Source organism: Callionymus lyra, chromosome 14, assembly GCF_982586985.1.
Source record: "Callionymus lyra chromosome 14, fCalLyr1.hap1.1, whole genome shotgun sequence".
Classification (NCBI taxonomy): Eukaryota; Metazoa; Chordata; class Actinopteri; order Syngnathiformes; family Callionymidae; genus Callionymus; species Callionymus lyra.
In genome coordinates, this window is record NC_141831.1 from 23,641,905 (window position 1) to 23,659,276 (window position 17,372).

Consider the following 17,372-nt stretch of genomic DNA (forward strand, 5'->3'; position numbering starts at 1 on the left):
CAGCTGGCCCCTACAATTTTGATAAAATCTTAGAGAGCAAAAAAAATGTAGGTCAGTGTAGAATATAACAGAAAAAAATACTGTCTTTATTTTTATTAAGCTTTTTAAATAATGATTTACACCCTTAACATTTAACATACATGTTAGTCAGGCAGTAGTTTACGGACAGCAGTGCTTGTAAAAAGTATTTTTTAAAATTAAAAATGTTTCAATGTATTTCAATTACTGTTTAAACCATAACACATATTTTGAGTGTCTAAAGAATAAATAGTTTCTGAATTATGAACTTTTCCTCGCCACAATTTCACAGTGTTCCTTTTAGCACGAGCAAAAAAAAAAGTCGCGCGCACGGTGACGATATCCGTGCGCTATTTTGCCCGAACCGTTTCCCCAGGATCTCCAGTCAGACACCACAGACGCGGCAGCACTATTTGCGCCGAGGAGGAAGCGGGCAGCCAGTACAGCGGCACTGCGGCATCGCCGTATCACTGCGCCCCTCAGTCCCCACATCTCCGGGATCCTGAAGTCTGCGAGCAGGAGCAGGAGGAGGCGCAGGAGGAGGAGGAGGAGAGACTAGATTTCCGAACCCATATCGTGCGTTAACGTTCGTTTCCGGAGTGACCAGAAGGCCTGCAACTTGTCCGGACGGTCCCTCCCTGCGCGAAGGGTTTGCATTTCTTGCTTTTGCATGACGTGTCTTGGAGAGAGAAGGAGGGAGAGAAGGAGGGAGAGAGCGAGCTTTTGTTGTGTCTTCTAGCCGAGAATGGAGCGTGGAGAGCGGGGAGCATGAGGCAGCACCAGCCGCTGCTGTGGTCAGAACCGGGGGATCTTTTTTTTTTCCTGACAGCGCGGGCAGACAAAAAGAGACGGGGTGGTGGTGGTGGTGGAAGGGGGGGGGGGGGGGGAGAAAAAGAGAGAGATTCAACTCTGCTTCTAAATGTGCGCTAGTTCGACTGCTGCGTGTGCAGTGTGGCGTCACCTGGTCAGGTTAGAGGCTCCAGGAGACAGAGGTGCCACACCATAGATCCTCCAGGTGAAGAGGCAGCAGATGCATCTTCTGGAGAGGTTGCTGCAGAGTTTTTTTGTGTTGGCATGCAGCCTCTTTTCTTTTTTTTTTTTGGATCTACCTTTTTTTTGTTTGTTGGGGATCCATTCCTAGAGAGGTCGATTTGTACTGGAATGACAAAAACACTTGTTACTCAGGGGAGCGTTTTTGAACCATGCATGTTGAAGCTTCTTGTTTGTCATGCAGAAAGAAACACACTTGCAAGCTTCATGTGTTTGTTGATGTTGCTGTTCATTTTACCTCCAGGCCTCTGGTGTCACCCGGTTGTTTGCTCAAGGTGGTTGAATCCAACATTTCCAGACATCAGGAAATTCACTAGACTTGGATGTCACAGGGTGTCGTTTTTTCCCCTAGCTTGTATTGTACTCTTTATGTTAAATTAAATGTATAATAAGTTTGATGTCGTCATCTTTAACAACAACAAATCGTTGTTGCTGCTTCTCATATTATTTGCATTATATAATAATTTGTGTTGCTCATTATGAAATATACTTTATTGTATTTTAATTCAACTTGTTGAGTCAATGGTTGTCTTCTGAGAAAACCTGTTGCAGTACAGTCATTTTAATCTTTAAATTTTTTTAAGGATGTTATGGACAACACAATTGGATCAGAAAGTAGTATCAAATAGTTTTTATTACGAAATGTGTAGCTCTCTCTTGCTAGTTTGAGTGAAGGTGTTGCCGATACAAACCCTCTGTCTTCCCCCCCGGCAGGAAGAAGATCCCCCCTGCCCTTTTTGGAAGAAGACCCGAAGAACCAAGATGTGGCATCATCTGCTTTGCCCAGCGTGGCAGGACGTGTTCACCGAGCAGACTTTTGCTTTAACTTGAGTCTCACCTTCTGGTGAAAAAAAAGCTTCATAGATGGTTTAAGACTCTCGTTGAAGGAAGGGAATCCAGCTTTGAGTCCTATCTAGGGTCAGTCTTCAGAAGGTTTCAACTGTTGGATATTGCCTTGGATCTAATACTTGAACGTCCTTGGATACTGAAGGGAATTACACTTTTCCACTCTGGTTGAGGTCAAACCGTCTTGGAGACTTTGCTTGACTTTTGAAGAGGATCTTTTTTCTGGTAGACTAAAACCCCCCGGGATTTCTCCGATGAAGGGCATGGATGCTCCCCGATCCAGTGGCCTCCACAAGAAGAGGAAGTCAAGGTCAAAGCGGGATCGCGACAGGAGACCAAATGGGATAAGCAGCAGTCACGTCAAAGGGCCCGTCTTTCACTTTTCATCGGATTCGGAGAGGGAGAACAACAGGGAGCCCTCCTCTTCCCGCCGCAGACCTCCACGGAGAAAACGAAAGGAGTCTACTTCAGCCGAGGAAGACATCATCGATGGCTTTTCTATCACTGGATTCGTGACCCTGGAGGCTCTAGAGGTGAGTAAAAAAAAACACAGAGCTAATACAATCTTCCTCCTGTGTGCTACCTCTTTTATGGAACAACAGTTAAATGCTTATTAACATTGTGTAAATATTTTATTGAGAAACGGTTTTTATTGTTTACTTCTGGCTGAACAGCAGCGGCTCTTTTGGTTAGCTTACTGTGCGCTTGTTTGAAGTGCATTACAACAGATGTAGTATTAAACAGTGGAACCAGAGACCATTATCTGTGCCACCGATGTTGTTGTTGTTGTGTGTGTTCTGCTCTGGGATTGTTTTTCTGAGTGTTTTCCAGCAAAGCCCCACTCGACAAGAGGGATGTTCAGTTCTGCTTGCAATAGCTTTCTGTAAAGGCTATTTGATCCATGTTAACAGTTTAATCGGAGTGGAAGTAATTTATTGTACTCTGGCTACTCCTCTGAATGAAACCTGGGCGAAGGCAGCGTTCCACTGCAGTATGATTTATATAAATTCATACGCATGCATATAGACGGAGGAAGTGCAACATTGTTAAAATCTAAAGCACATGTGTCAAACTCTTGTGGCCTGACAGTCAGTTGACACCAAATCAAAGTAGATGAATGTTCATGTCGATATGGTGACCTAAGAAGATGTCAGTGTTTAAGTTAAGAAAAGAAAGATTGTGGCTATCTACAATTACACAGATACTTCCATAAGAGGTAAATTGATTTTGAATGAAATTAAGACGTTATTGGTGAAGAAGGACAAACATGATATATGTAGACTTAAAGAATAAACAGACATTTGTACTCATACTTCCTGTAACAGTTTGGTAAAGATTTTGTTTGGCCCTTGAATTTAATAAAATATATTGGCCCCTTGTGAGATGTACCTTGACACCCCTGCTCTAAAGGCACCCCAAAGTAGATTTGTTAAGTAAACCACATATTGTGGCTCATAGTTGATGGTAAACTTTTACATTTATTGTGTTATTACCAAGTCATAGGATGTCCAGACACTAAAGCAACATTTCTATATTTCATATAATCCTAACATACAATTGGCTTTCCCATGTTCAGAACAACTTGTCTGATAAACTACACGTGTACAAACAAATGAATACACCTGGATGGCAATTTGTTTTAAATAATTAACAGTTCATAAATAATCACTTTGGAAAAACACAAGAAAATTACTTTGATGGCAAAATTTCTTATGACAATATCATATTGTTTTGCTGTGTTTTCATTGAAGATCAATATTGACACCTTGATGTCAAAAACTGATTTTTCTCTGAGTGTTAAAACATCACAAGGTCAGGATCTGTGGTGTTCCGGGATGACAGGCTCCATCTGTGTAATATATGCAGTGTGATCCCAATCTCTTGTTCGCTGCTGTGCCCTGTCTCTGGATGCTCTTTCAATTGGCCTCGCTCTTTCTTTTTGTCTGCCAGATAGACAAGAGAAAGAGACCAAATGGAAGTTCTAGTTAATAATGTACCGGATAGACTGTACAGGACGTTAGTGATCATCATGTTGTTTAAACTCAGACATGATGTAGAGCAAAACGGACGTAGAGGGAGTTTCTATTAACCACATGTTTGAAAAAGAGTAAAAATGTGGAACATAAAAATAAAAAGACCCAACCAGTGTCAGCTTTTCTAATATAAGGACCATTTTTTCCTATAAAAAACCCTTTCAAGATTGTGAGTTAGGAAACATACACACATACAGGATCAAATATGAAATGTAAAGATCGGTTACAGGAATTGTGTAGTTGTTTAACTAACTTAAATGTTAACTGAAATAGGTGAGATTGGAACAAATAATCGATCAGAAAGTAAACGCATAAGACAAGCAACATGTTTTTGATATACCTTGATTTCCTTTTTATTTTAAGGATTCTAAGGATATAAACATATTGTGTCATAAGTTCAACAAATTCCTCATCACCCCGAAAAAATCATATACAAAATCAGTCTCTCCTGTTCACCTCGTCTCTGATATATTTATTTATAACCTTTCCCTTCCTAGTCACACCAAATGAAAATTAACTTTCCCATGTCTTGCTCTGCTTCTTCTATTTGTGTCAGAGCTTCTATGTCTGAGCCGAGTAACATGGCAGGACTCACTAATGTCCTGTAAAGCAGATTTATGGGTTTTAATAATAAAAACACATGACACAAGTTGCTCGGAAAGCTGTGTGTTGTCCATCTAAAATGGATAAATGAATAATCTCCATTTAGCCAACACCTCATCCTGAAAAATGACACTGTTAAATGACTCATTTGGTCATAATTGCTTCACAGCTTTATCTCCACTAAAAAGTCATTTCAGATCGTAACTGTGTCACTAGTCAACTCATTTACCTCAAAAAGAAAGAAACAAATGAAAATATGTCGCTGCAGCAAATTGAATTAACATCAATTCATAATAATTTTCGCAGCTTTTGCACAAAACAGTTCTGGTTTACAGATGAATAAAATCCCCCAGTATGAACGAGCGAAAACAAATTACCCTTGTAATAATAAAAATGCACATACACACACACACACACACACACTGGTGTGCAGTGTAAGTGTGAACTTATTAATGCAGCTTCAGTACACAGAGGGAAGTCAGCAATATTGAATTGCAATACTTCCTTCCCTCGTTGAAGCTTTAAATATTGGAGTTTGTCACACTACATCCCAAATGAAATGACAGGATTAATAACGCAGCGTGCTGGTGAGTGATTCATATTCCTGTGCGAGTGGCTTGAAGGAGGATTTGGATCAAGTCCACAAAACTGCTTGTTAATGTGTTAATGACCTGCTGTAAGTGCAGCGCCTTCATCGCTGTTCTGAGCTCAAGTGAAACTCTCTCAGACTTCCAACTGACCACATTTATTTATCTGCCTCAACACTGCACAACAAACTGACTCAAGTTTGGTCAAACAGATCACAGCTATAAAGACAAACCACTATTGTTTTTATTATTTGTCATTTGTCCTTTCTTGCCCTTGAATTAAATTAAAAAGAAAATTACATTTTTTTTTACACAGTTTATCTAGAGTTATTCAATGATTTATATAAATACAAAAATATACTAGGGCTGCATGATTTGGACAAAATTATCAATATCTCGATGTCTACCATGTACGTTGTTGGATATTTTGATGTCAATATGAATTAAAAAACAAATGGAGGTGAAGACTTCTGGGATTGATGATGTGCGGTGACAAACCTTGATGCTTGACAAATCACATAAGAGTGGGTGCGGTTAAGGTAAGATTTCATATTCAGAAAAACTGTGTTTTCTGTGGGCTTAAGTACATTTTCTTATGTAAATATTTCAATGAAAGGTTTTGTACAAACAGACACATACTGATGATACAATAGAGGTCCAAGATCGACTTAAGACGCACTTAAATCAACACATTAGTTTCCTTTTAAAGTTTGTCTTAACACACTTTATAATGTGTAACTTAAAAAAAATGGTTGACTGATCATATTCTAATGTTGTTTCTTTAGATGATAGGAGTTTTATCTTTGGTGAGAAAACTTTAGAGTAAAACTCCACTGGATTATTGTGACTTTGATGCATCTTTAACTTGACTGGTGTTCCATACAAAGTCTTTACTATTCAACTCGCCTTTTATTGTTTTTGTAACTCAACCTGAGCGATTTCTCGTCACAGCTTGTCATAGCTCTTTAAAAAAGTGCTTATTTTGTTGACAGTACTGCTGATATTCTTGATCAATATCTACTTTGGAGCTTTGTGTTCTGGATACACCGGGCACTTTCATCAGCGTGGACTCTCTAGTCTTATGATATCATTTTCTCTGTAGACGTCCTCTGACATGTTATTGCTTTGAAGCAACAAGATTACTCGTGCGCGGTATCTCCACTGTCACTGTTAGAAATGATTGTGAAGGAAGAAATTCCAACGTAAGCAAAGTGCAAATGTTTTCAATAGAATAGTTTCGATTGCTCTCCTAATCCTGTAATAGCATTTAAGACGGGCGCTCGAAGGGAGAGGTTTTTTTTCTTTACCATTTAATTTTGAATAAAGGGTCAAACTGCCTGTACAGTTTAGCCTCACAACTTTATAGGCAAATGGTTTTGTGTTCTTATGCTGCTTTCCTATATAATTCTCAGCAAGTGCATCCCCCTTTTTTTTTTTTAAATGCTTGCGTGGCTTACTTTCTATCAACTTTTCGTTTTGTTGTAAGTGTTTTACTTCAAACAGCGCAGATTACTTTCTCTAACGCTGGAAACCTTGCACTAGCATTACACAGCAAGTTACTCTTTTCATGGCTTCAGATGTGGTCTGTGGTTCACCATCTGTCATCACCCTCTGAATGGTCCTCCCACTGCAGCTCATCTTTTCATCCCAGTGCTGATTGCAAATAGCCTTTTTTCTTTAAGAGTTCCTCTGCTGAGAGACTTTGAGTGACCCAGCGCTTCAGGAGTTTGTGGTCACTTGTTGATCGTTGGAGTCACATTGAACTGGGCCAGTACCGTATGCTGAGGTTAAAATACTAAACCCATAATAGCTGGAGATAATTAAATTCACATTGAGTTGGTTAATGAGGCTACAGGCTATTTTAAGAATCACTACATTAGATATAAGACCTTCTAAGTACAGGCCATTAACATTAATGCGAGTGGGAGGAAGCCAAAAAGAAAGCATATTCCTTAAAGGCTAGCTCATAAAAGAACAGGCTTGGAGAAGTTTTTATGACTCACTGCACACATTATTACTGCAGAAAGTTCTTTGTCACCTACAGAACGATTCAAGAGAATCAGCACTTTCTGTTCACTCGTTCAGTCATGTGTGAGGTTTCTACCTCACCTGTGATTTAAATAAACAACATAGAATAGAGATATATCATGACAGAATCAGATCAATATAAATTTAGACAATAAAGTAAAATGCAATAAGGAGAGTCCATTCTGTAAATTGTAATTACATTATTTTTGTCTGATGTGTATCTCCTCCTTTATGTATGTTGCTATGAAGCTGTCAAATATTGTATACAGTTGCATAAATTGAATTCTGCCTTTTTCGTCCAGCACATTTTTGCACAGTTGCTCTTGTTACTCATTATATTTAAGTGCATCTCCTGTGATACGAAATAATAGTGTTATTCATACCATTTAAACTGTTTGATTTTATAAGGTTATAAAATAGTTTGGACTATCACACACACACAAACACGTCACAATTCAAATTTACGAACCAAAGTTAGGATATAAAGTGTTGAAAACAATTTAGTCTGGTTCGCTCTGTTCTCTTGTTAGAAGAGTAATAGTTTAAGAAATTAGAAAATGACATGTAGGTAAGTAAATAAAAAAGAAAGAAAAACATTTTCATGAAAATGTGGAGACTGCAAACAGGAAAAAGCTCTTTGAAATGCTGTTGGCCGGATCCTGGCTTCAGTGGTGCCCTACTGTGTCCACATTTCAATTATTCCTCCTGCATTAATATGATGCCATTCTCGTCACTTTTAAAACCGCTGAATGTAACACTTGCATCCAACAGCAGCTTCTCATCATCTCACGCAGCAGGTTAACATCTATTACACGAGTGAGTGATTCTGATAAGAGCTCAAACACAACCATGTCTTAATTATCCTGCCTGGAAAGGATCCTTCTCCCCCAATTGTGCAATAGAGGGTCTGGAAAGATTGTTATTCTGTGTCCCGTGGAGCACTACCTAGTTTGGAATCCATCCCTCATCTAAGTTGGTTTGTTACACATCATAAAGTCTGAAACTGAAATTGTCTATCAAATGGTCACATAACACTTCTAACAGTAGCTTGACTTAAGAGCTGATTAAAGATTCTTTTTCACCAGACTTGGCCACCTCTGCACTCGCTTAAATCAAGAAAGTTGAAGTACTTTCCTTTTCATCCATTCATCATGCTTCACACTCTCTCATGCTGCGATCGCAAATGAGTTTTTTTCTTTCAATTCAGACCTTTAAAGGTTAGTTACGACCACTGGGGAGCAATTGGATTTGCTGGTACGTTCAAATATTAACTGACATCTGAGGCATGGAAATTAGATTTTCTTTATATGCTGACCCAGTACTAATTATGGAAGAACTACATTTTAATGACGACCAAATGTAAAACACTCTAATAAAATCCAAATGGAAAAATGCCAGAGACTTAATATTTTAATTGTCGTTTAGCTTATTGAAGGCATAGAAAGAGGAATATGTGTGACCCTTGAAATACTTTTAGATTTAGGGCGAGATTCAAGTATGTTGAAGATACTTTATCTATGCACGAATCTATTCCGTAGTCACTTGTGGACATTGAGACAAATTTTAAATCATCATTTCGTATCTCCAGCATATCAGTTAGACAACAAAACGGACTCAGCCAACAAGTAAGACCGTATTCGTCCGAAGGTTTTTTTTATCCTGGGGCAGAAGTGCTCTTACAGAAGCTGCCGATGCATTTCACTGATTCACCAGCAGGTTCTTGTTGGCTCCAGCTGAGTGCCAATTTCTATTTATGAATTCTGCTGCATCCATCTATCTTTTTCAATGACGGCAGCAGCTCCACATCAATGTGTCCCACACTGACAATGGAGACTTGACACACACACACACACACAAGCATACTAGACACGAGCACACACACACAGACAGTCTTTTGCGTCAGTGCACATGGATTAAGTTGAGTCATCGTCGTGAGGAGTTCAACATAATGATAGCGGGTTAATTGATAAGTTGCCAGACTGACCAATGACAAATGACCGCCGGCTAATTAATGGCTATTGACATTTAGAGCGAGACGGGAGTCAAGAATCAGCTGCTCTCATTACGTCAACAAAAGGTTTTCCTCTCGCTCAAATGCCTACGATGAGACACACTTCAGCGACGCAAGTTTTTTTTTTTGTTCTCCTTTTTATGTAACGTGGCTGTCAAAGGCCTTTTCAAAAATGCCCACAATGCACAAGCCATTGATTTCTTCGAGTGCAGCTTTCAGGAGCGCAGGCAGAGGACATCGATTTGTACTTGGTAGTGAGATACAAGCTAATGTGAAATCAAATGTATTGATGGTACATTTTCAAAGAATGGAAACAACCTTGTTTATCATGATTAAAAAAAAAAAGAAAAGATTATTCTGTGTTATAGCTTATCGTATCACCCTAGTTTTATTAAAAGTTAAATGACCAAATATTATTTCGTTATTTTGTTGCATTTTTGTTGCAAGAAACTACCGAAGAAAGTTGGTCTCATTAAACCGGACACATGCGTTTGAAGTTCAAATGTTTTCATATATAATTCTGTATATATAGAGGCGTCTCCAAACACTGGTCTGCTTTGTGAGTTCCTGCTAACAGGTTTGATTGAAATGGCACTGAGTCCAAAATTAACTTGTCATGGCCTCTCATTGCGCAGTCACTCCGAACCCATCACCAGATTAGAGACAATCTCTGACTCATTTGTGATGTAATGTATAAATCTTTAAAACCCACTCTTCCAAGTAGATTCAATTTGAGTGGCGTTTAACGTCACTTCATTGAACACGAACCGAGACTATTAAGCCTGATTGAAATGTTAATGCTGTGGATGAACTGCCCAGTAGACTCTCCAGCAAATGTGGAGTGGACATGAGAAACTCTTAAATTAGGTAGATTTTAAATCATATATGTATCTACTGTTGATTACTGTTACTTGTATAGCATTATTTATTATTAATTTATTATTAATTTTTTGCATTTGTCATTCATGCTTCATTGATAGAAGCAGATTGACTTGCATTGTAAGTGATTATTGACTTCTGAATGAATGCATTAGTCACTTTTATCTATTTTTTTATGGGCCTGGTGTGAGGTGTCGTTGTTGATAGGAAAACACTTGTATAATTGAAATGTATACAATTTGTGGAGTCGTTCACAGCCCTTTTTTTCATACCCACATAGGCTGTAAATGACTTGGAAGTGTTGCACCTTGTATGCATCAAATTGAAGATTTCTAGGGAATGTGCAAATCACCACTTTGGGGAATTCACAGACTGCATGCTGCATATTGATGGTGGACAACATAGATGTGAGGATGGAGGCCTGTGGAGATCTTCACCTGCCGCAGCTTTGAACCTTTGATCCACCATCTTTTCTCTCATCCTTCTCTCAACCTCTGCCAATGCATCGTTCCGTGTCCATCTGCTTCCATTGCTGCGCCCACTGATAAGTGTTGTTCCACCAAATCCTTGCCTAAACCGGCGCAACATGACAAATGTATGGTTTTTGTTGCAGTATTTAGAGAGTTAAAGTCGGTTACATCGGCAGAATTTTAACTGCTTCAGCGTCCATCACTGTCTTGCAGTACGATGTTGGTGAACGTACTGCTTTGAATGTGGAACTAACTGCTATTGAAGCATGACTGGAGGATTCATGTGGACCACTTCCTTCCTGTCCCTTAGACAAGCATTTTCAATGAGCCATGTTGTGGACCGTTCTGTACCCAGAGAGAGCTGTGTGGGAATCTTGTGTGATCACTGATGTAAACACTTGACTGCAGAAAAATCCTCCCCCAGTGGGATTTAAAGTCACATAAATCAATAACGGCTCGCTTGATTTATTTCCGTTGCAGATCTGCGTCATAACTTAAAGCGCTTGTAAAGCAGTCAAAGCAGTCGTCCCTCCAGGAATCCACAATAACAAGTTGCAACAAACTGAACCACACAACAACTTTATGATTCAAATCCCCCAACTTGTGGATTCTTCAGTGAAAGAAGTCCTGAGGGGGGCTGAAAGAAAAGTTCACTTCAGCTCATCTTGTGTTCATGTAAAGGTTGAATTCAATCTCCGGGGATTAAACGCACAGATGTTGAGATGCGTGGAAGTCCCACAGTAGCCTGACACACAATCTGCAGTGTGTAAGATGCATGAAGGTGGCAGCTCAGTCTGGCTCCAACATTTGCACGGCTGGAATATTAAGCATGAAAACTGAGGCTTACAGAGGAACAGGCAGGGAAGACACGGTTACAGTATTTGAAAGCTATGAATCCTGTGACAAATGCTCGGGCAGAGAACTCCAGACACGACTGCTTTGTGCATGTTTGTATTGTAGTCCGGGATTCAGAACCTGGCATTCATCTCCTTCCCAGGATGTACAGAGCGCACGATCGCATGTATGAGGGTTTGAAAAACACTAGCAGATGATTGCAATCATGGTCTGTTTGTTTTATAGAGATTGCTGTTGGATGTTTGCTGTGCTTGAAAGGGTTTTCTTTGGCAAGTATAAGGAGCCTACAACTTAGCCTTTGAACACACATTTGTCAAAACTACTCTTTGTGTTTCGGATATATACATTCATAACTGCTGAAACCTCTGTCAACATATTGCAATGGTACTCTAGCTACTATGGGTGTGTATTAGTGCTGACAGTTATAGATAATATTCAATTTATTTTCCTTAATATTGTGATTTAATATACAATTATTCACTTTTCATTTGTACAGTATCTTCTCTAATACAATAAATAATTCATATTACAATCTACTGCAGTTGCAGCAGTCTGTAATAAATCACATTTATCTCTGCTGCCATTATCCTGTATAATAATATAATATAATAGTACTAGTAGCTGGTATTTTAGCCGTACAGTTGACATACAGTTGACATACAGTTGACATACAGTCCTTGTAGAAACAACGATATGTTGGTTTGATTCTTGTGCTGAATATTTATGTTATTATTCGAACATAGGGCTGAACAATATTTCATTATCAAATTGCTATTGGTAGAATTCAAGATATAAACATCCCAAAACTAACTATAAACTGTAGCTTGATATCCCCACTCATCCTGCATGTAGACTGAAGCAGTTATTTGAAAAGAAAGTATTTGTTCATAATATGAAGTTTTATTTCAGAAACAAGATTGAAGTGTTTGTTGTTGTTCTCCGTAAATATCGCCTTAAAACATCATCGCACAAAAAACCTGTTCCTCACCTGAAATGACTCAACCTGAAAAGTACTTCATCTATTTTTGAATTTGTGTTGATGTTTTTTACTGACAGTTAGTAACAAGAAATATAGCAGCGCTTTCTACATCCTTATGTATTATGTTTTGTTTTTCCCGAAAGTATTCTGGTTTTCAAGTGATCTTGTATCACATAAAAATGAAACGTTGTCCATATTGTTCAGCCCTAATCCATAGTGTCTTTAAAAGTCAATGTTCATATTGTTTTTTATACCATTATGATTAATTTACAAGGCGCTAATATGCAAGACGGAAAATGGTCAAAACGGAATTTACTCAATGAGTCACATTATAGTGACATTATAGTGATAAGTGATTGCTATTGATTTGAACTTTATTAATGTGTTTCATGAATAGAATTTATTATACAAAACCTACCGTATGAACCCCTTTTTTAACCTTAAAACCTCTGTTACCGGGTTGCAGAGAAAGATCAAAGAAAATAATTTATATAATTTTTCTTCTATTGATTATAACTGTTGTTTTGAAAATAAATAACATTATTTTCTCTGAGTTTAAAATATTAATAAATGCGTGATTTATTTTAGCTAGTGTTCTTATCTGAAGGCTGTTCTGTGAATAAAATGCAGACTGCAGTGCAGAAAAGGTTGGTGATAATAATGCTTTGTTACTGTTTGTTGTTTCAGTCTGAATTTTCTTTTCTCTTGTATTTTTAGGTCTATGTATTTCTAAAGGCATTTCTGAGGGAATGTAAATGGATGCAGGATTAAGAACGATGTGAAAACAATTAGCCGATGCTGTTCATGGAAGTGCTGGAGTTGCTTCAAACATTTCTGCAATAATGTGAATCAGCGATGAATCCAGATGTTTTCTTGAGTAATGGCAGCTGCGTTCCTTTGAAATGCCTGGACGTAAATTTTGGATTGAGTGAACTGCAGGACCATGAAATATGCAGCGAGTGATGCAAAGCAGAGCAGCACTTTATCTCGCTGACATTATACAGGTGAACTTCTAAAAGCCTCCGCGCTCGCTTGTGGAAACGGCAGATATTTCTGGAAATACAAAGGTTGTGTAAATGTTGACTTTTCTGCCATCACTTGACTCAGAATGAAACAAATGTTCCCTGTGGTTCAAGATTGATTAAAAGAAAGCGATGGATAGGAAATCGTTTTTGAGAGTAGAGTTTTGAAGCATTTTCAGATCATCTGTATTCTTTAAACGGGTATAAGGGAGCAGCAATCACCGAAAATGATTCTCTTTTGTTCCTCCTAGCTAGTTTTATCCAGCAACACGAGTGCATTATCATGCATGAATGAACCCACTTAAGTAAGAGGCATGACAGGAACATTGTGTAAGTGAGATAATAAGCACGGCAAAAAAGAAAACTACATATAATTGTGCGTGTTTGACGGAGACGTCTACTCTCCAGAAGCACAAATGTGTACACAGTTGCTGTAGCTAGTTGGTTAAGTGTTCAGGGTATGTCCCAGAAGTACAAGGGAAGACCTAGACATGCTTTTTCGCTAACATGACCTGGGGATTCCTTGAATCAAACAAAGTGGTCGGGGAGTGGAAGGTCTGGAATTTCTTGCTAAGGACTGACACATCTGGATAAGTGTTGGAAGACGAAACAAGACAAAATGTGTTTGATATGGTTAAGGACATAACTATGTTTGAAAGGTCCAATCGTGTTTTAAGTCAGGCATCCAGAAAAAGTAATTTGTGTTCCATTTCTTCTACCCTTTAATGTAGCCGTAACCAATAAGAGTTTAGATGGTTTACAACAACACTTCTATCACTATGCTATTAACTTTTAGCTAGCTGGAATCTTGGAAACACCCAGTACTTTAAGGCAAAAAATCAAATTTCACTCATTTTCTACTCAACATGATGTCAACTAAGAGTGGGGATTATTTTCAGAGAAATCTGGTTCTTTTTAGAACTATAGACCAAATTGATGTACAATTTAATGTGACTGGAGCTCAGTTGCTTCATCTACATTAAAATGAACAAACATTTTTGTCTATAACTCTAAAAAGGAAGGGATACTATAATAAATAATCCCAACCCCTTAGTCGACATGAGGGTGTACTATCACCTCCCCTGTCGTTTCATCCTATTTTCGCTGTATGTGATTTGTCAGTGCAATGTTCTCCAAAAATATCTCGCATAATAACTCTTGGCTCACATCTATCAAATCGAGAGACATGCATTTCATTGGTCGATCAAAGATTTCCCACCAGCAATGCAAATACCATCCCCCCCACTAAAACAGTCACCCCATCTCTCTTGAAAAAAAGCTAAAAGCCTGCTATGCTGCCCGCTGAAGTTAAACAATAATGTATTTATGGGGTTTAAAATGCGTATTTCTCTTGTTTTCTCTGAAATTAATGATATAAATCAGCCCTTAATTTGTCATCGGCGTAGAACCTTTTCAGCTCGACAGCAGCAAAGTACCTACTTGAAGCTAGACCTATAATTATATATTGCAGGTGTGCAAATAGGGCCTAAAGCTCACGCATGTATTTAACAATGTAAAGACTGTACATTAACATCAGTACTGGCAACGATTACTGTGAATCATTATGAGAGTTATTATTACGAGAGTTGTTCTTAGGGCTTTTCTGCTCAGCATTGTGCCTGTAGCGCAGCAGGAAAGAAATCCCAAATGAATGAGAAACTAAATAAGCCTTGTCTATCCAGTAAACATGAAAAAGCAGCCAGTCAAATCAATATTGTTGCCAGGGGAGTTGTTGGATTTAACTATTCGCCAGCACACTACAGTGAGTTGAGCAGTAAGATGGCAGAATGGTCTCTCGATTCGCTCCATTCCCTGGTGTGCGAGGCACAGAGCGACGCAAGCAACGGCCAGTTTACAGAGGATTTACTCTCACAAGCTTATAGCTGGACATCAGCGCTACGAGCCGCAGGTTATCCACATCAGCCTTATCACTCCGCGGGCAGACCCCATGATAACAGGTCATGTTTTTTCAACAATAATCTGCTGTTTTCTTCTTTGCTTGAGCAGCTTCCTTGTAGCAGCTAGAATAACATTTATATTGTGTTGGTGGTTCTCAACAGGTCTGTCTCGGAAACAGAGCTTGATTTAAAACGTATGTGTCATAATAAGCAGTCCTAATTTTAATAGTTTATGATGTCTGCTTAAAATGCAAATATAGATGTAGGTTTTATTTTGAGTTCATGACTTGCAAACAATATGTGCTGTTAACTCACTTCTTCTTAACTTAATTACACATATATTGTTATACACCATGTCTACCCAACATAGAAATTTACTTTTTTAACTCACTTACCATAACATAGAAACGCAGATTCTTTGAACAAATGTGTTTTCCAAACATTGGAGAAAAGGGTTTATAAGGAAAATGTTAATGTTCTGAAACATTTGCATAAAAAGGCAGTTATATCTGGATTTTAGTATCTAATATGCTTAAGGCAAGGTTTGCTTTCAGTTCACATGTTTCTGATGAACAAAGATTAGGAATTAGTGAGAAGTAAGTTGACAAAGTAATATTGTCATCCCTTTCATGTGGACAGCTCCACTATAAGAGTCACTAATAACACCAATTATAGATTCTACAATTTAAAAGTAATAAGAGTTATTTGAAGGGCAACTAATCACTGCTTTCCTGACTCACTTACATGTTTCAAATGTTGAAGTCTTCCTTTCCAAGATGCAATAATTTATTATTTTATAAATTTCTCTTCCATCTGATATCCCAGCAAACGAGCAATTATGAAAGTGGAGCCCTTTATGACTCTATAATGGGCTTTGTTTATACAACGAGTCCCTTGAAGGTGGAGACTCTGGGGCTGATGATGTAACAAAACCTTAATAGCTGACCAATCACAGCAGAGTGGGTGTGGTTATGGTAAACAACATTTCACCTACAGAAAAACAAAGTGTTTTCAGTGGGCGAGCATTTACACATTTGTTAAATAAATATTTAAACTAAAGGAGAGTTTTGTTTGTGCAAATAGACATGTACTAATGAGCACAATAGAAGTCCCAAGATCAATTTCAGAGACAAATGAGGGATCAATAAAGTGTATCTAATAAACACATTAGTTGCCCTTCAAGAAATGACAAGCTTAATTCAACATTGGTTTTCTAAATTTGCCAGTGAAATGTCACAGAAGTTGCATAAGTGAAAATGGAGAAAAAGACACTAATGTATGTTTCGATATCAACACAGGGATCTACTGATGATATAAGTTTGAATGAGATCATTCCTCAGCAGACTGGTTCTGTGCAAACACTATAGAAGGAAAATGTAAAGGTTAACTCAAGAGTAATAACATAATGTTGTTTCAGGTCAGTTGTGTAGCTCCCGGACGACAGAGATTATATTTCATATTGGACACAAACTCTGCCGACTGCATGTTATTATGGAACCTCGCAGGCGAAATGCAACTTCACTTGTCAGACAGACCGCCGCGCTGTAATTCTGTGTTTCCTGCCGTTTTACTTTCAAGGCACATAATGGAGGTTTTTCCTCTATCAGACCTGAAATGAAACGAACGATTGAGCTTTCTCACTTTCAGCTACACTTTTGTGTTACGTTTTGAGATCAAGAAAGTCTTCTTATTGAATCTCTCAGCGATGAACTCTTTCTTTTGACCACATTATCATCGACTGGGAAAGTGCAAAGCATGTTTTAATGGATTAAGAAGCACCACCTGTGCACAGTCAGTCAGCTACTGCTTCCATAAAAGACGGGTGGACATACTGAGTAGTATAAACAATATTTATTTCCTCATGTTCTCCTTCTATTAACCTGCTTTTGCCATCTGAGCAACTTAAAACATCTATATCAGCCCCGATATTCAACAGGATTTTTTGTTCCGCAGAGCACTGCATACTTCCTTCTCGTGACCTAACTAGAAACAACTATTGGCTCTCTATCAGGTGCCCCCTCCTCACTGGCCCCAATAATATGTAGCTCACTTTACTTGTGTTCTTGTGTGCTGAACCGTGGTCATGTGCATCT

General features: G+C 38.4%; 1 protein-coding gene across 5 annotated transcripts in view; it reads left to right on the forward strand.

The window, feature by feature from the left end:
• The first annotated feature begins 1,932 nt into the window (after positions 1-1,932).
• The window catches only part of auts2a (activator of transcription and developmental regulator AUTS2 a), a 258,652-nt gene continuing 243,212 nt past the window's right edge, over positions 1,933-17,372 (forward strand). For 2 of the 5 annotated variants that reach the window (XM_087807277.1, XM_087807274.1), the window contains exon 1: positions 1,934-2,447. In XM_087807277.1, the coding sequence (XP_087663403.1) occupies positions 2,169-2,447 (279 nt within the window). In that variant the 5' untranslated portion in view covers positions 1,934-2,168. Of the gene's footprint in view, positions 2,448-17,372 lie in introns of all 5 variants that reach the window. The other 3 variants (XM_087807273.1, XM_087807279.1, XM_087807278.1) reach the window with 2 other exon arrangements.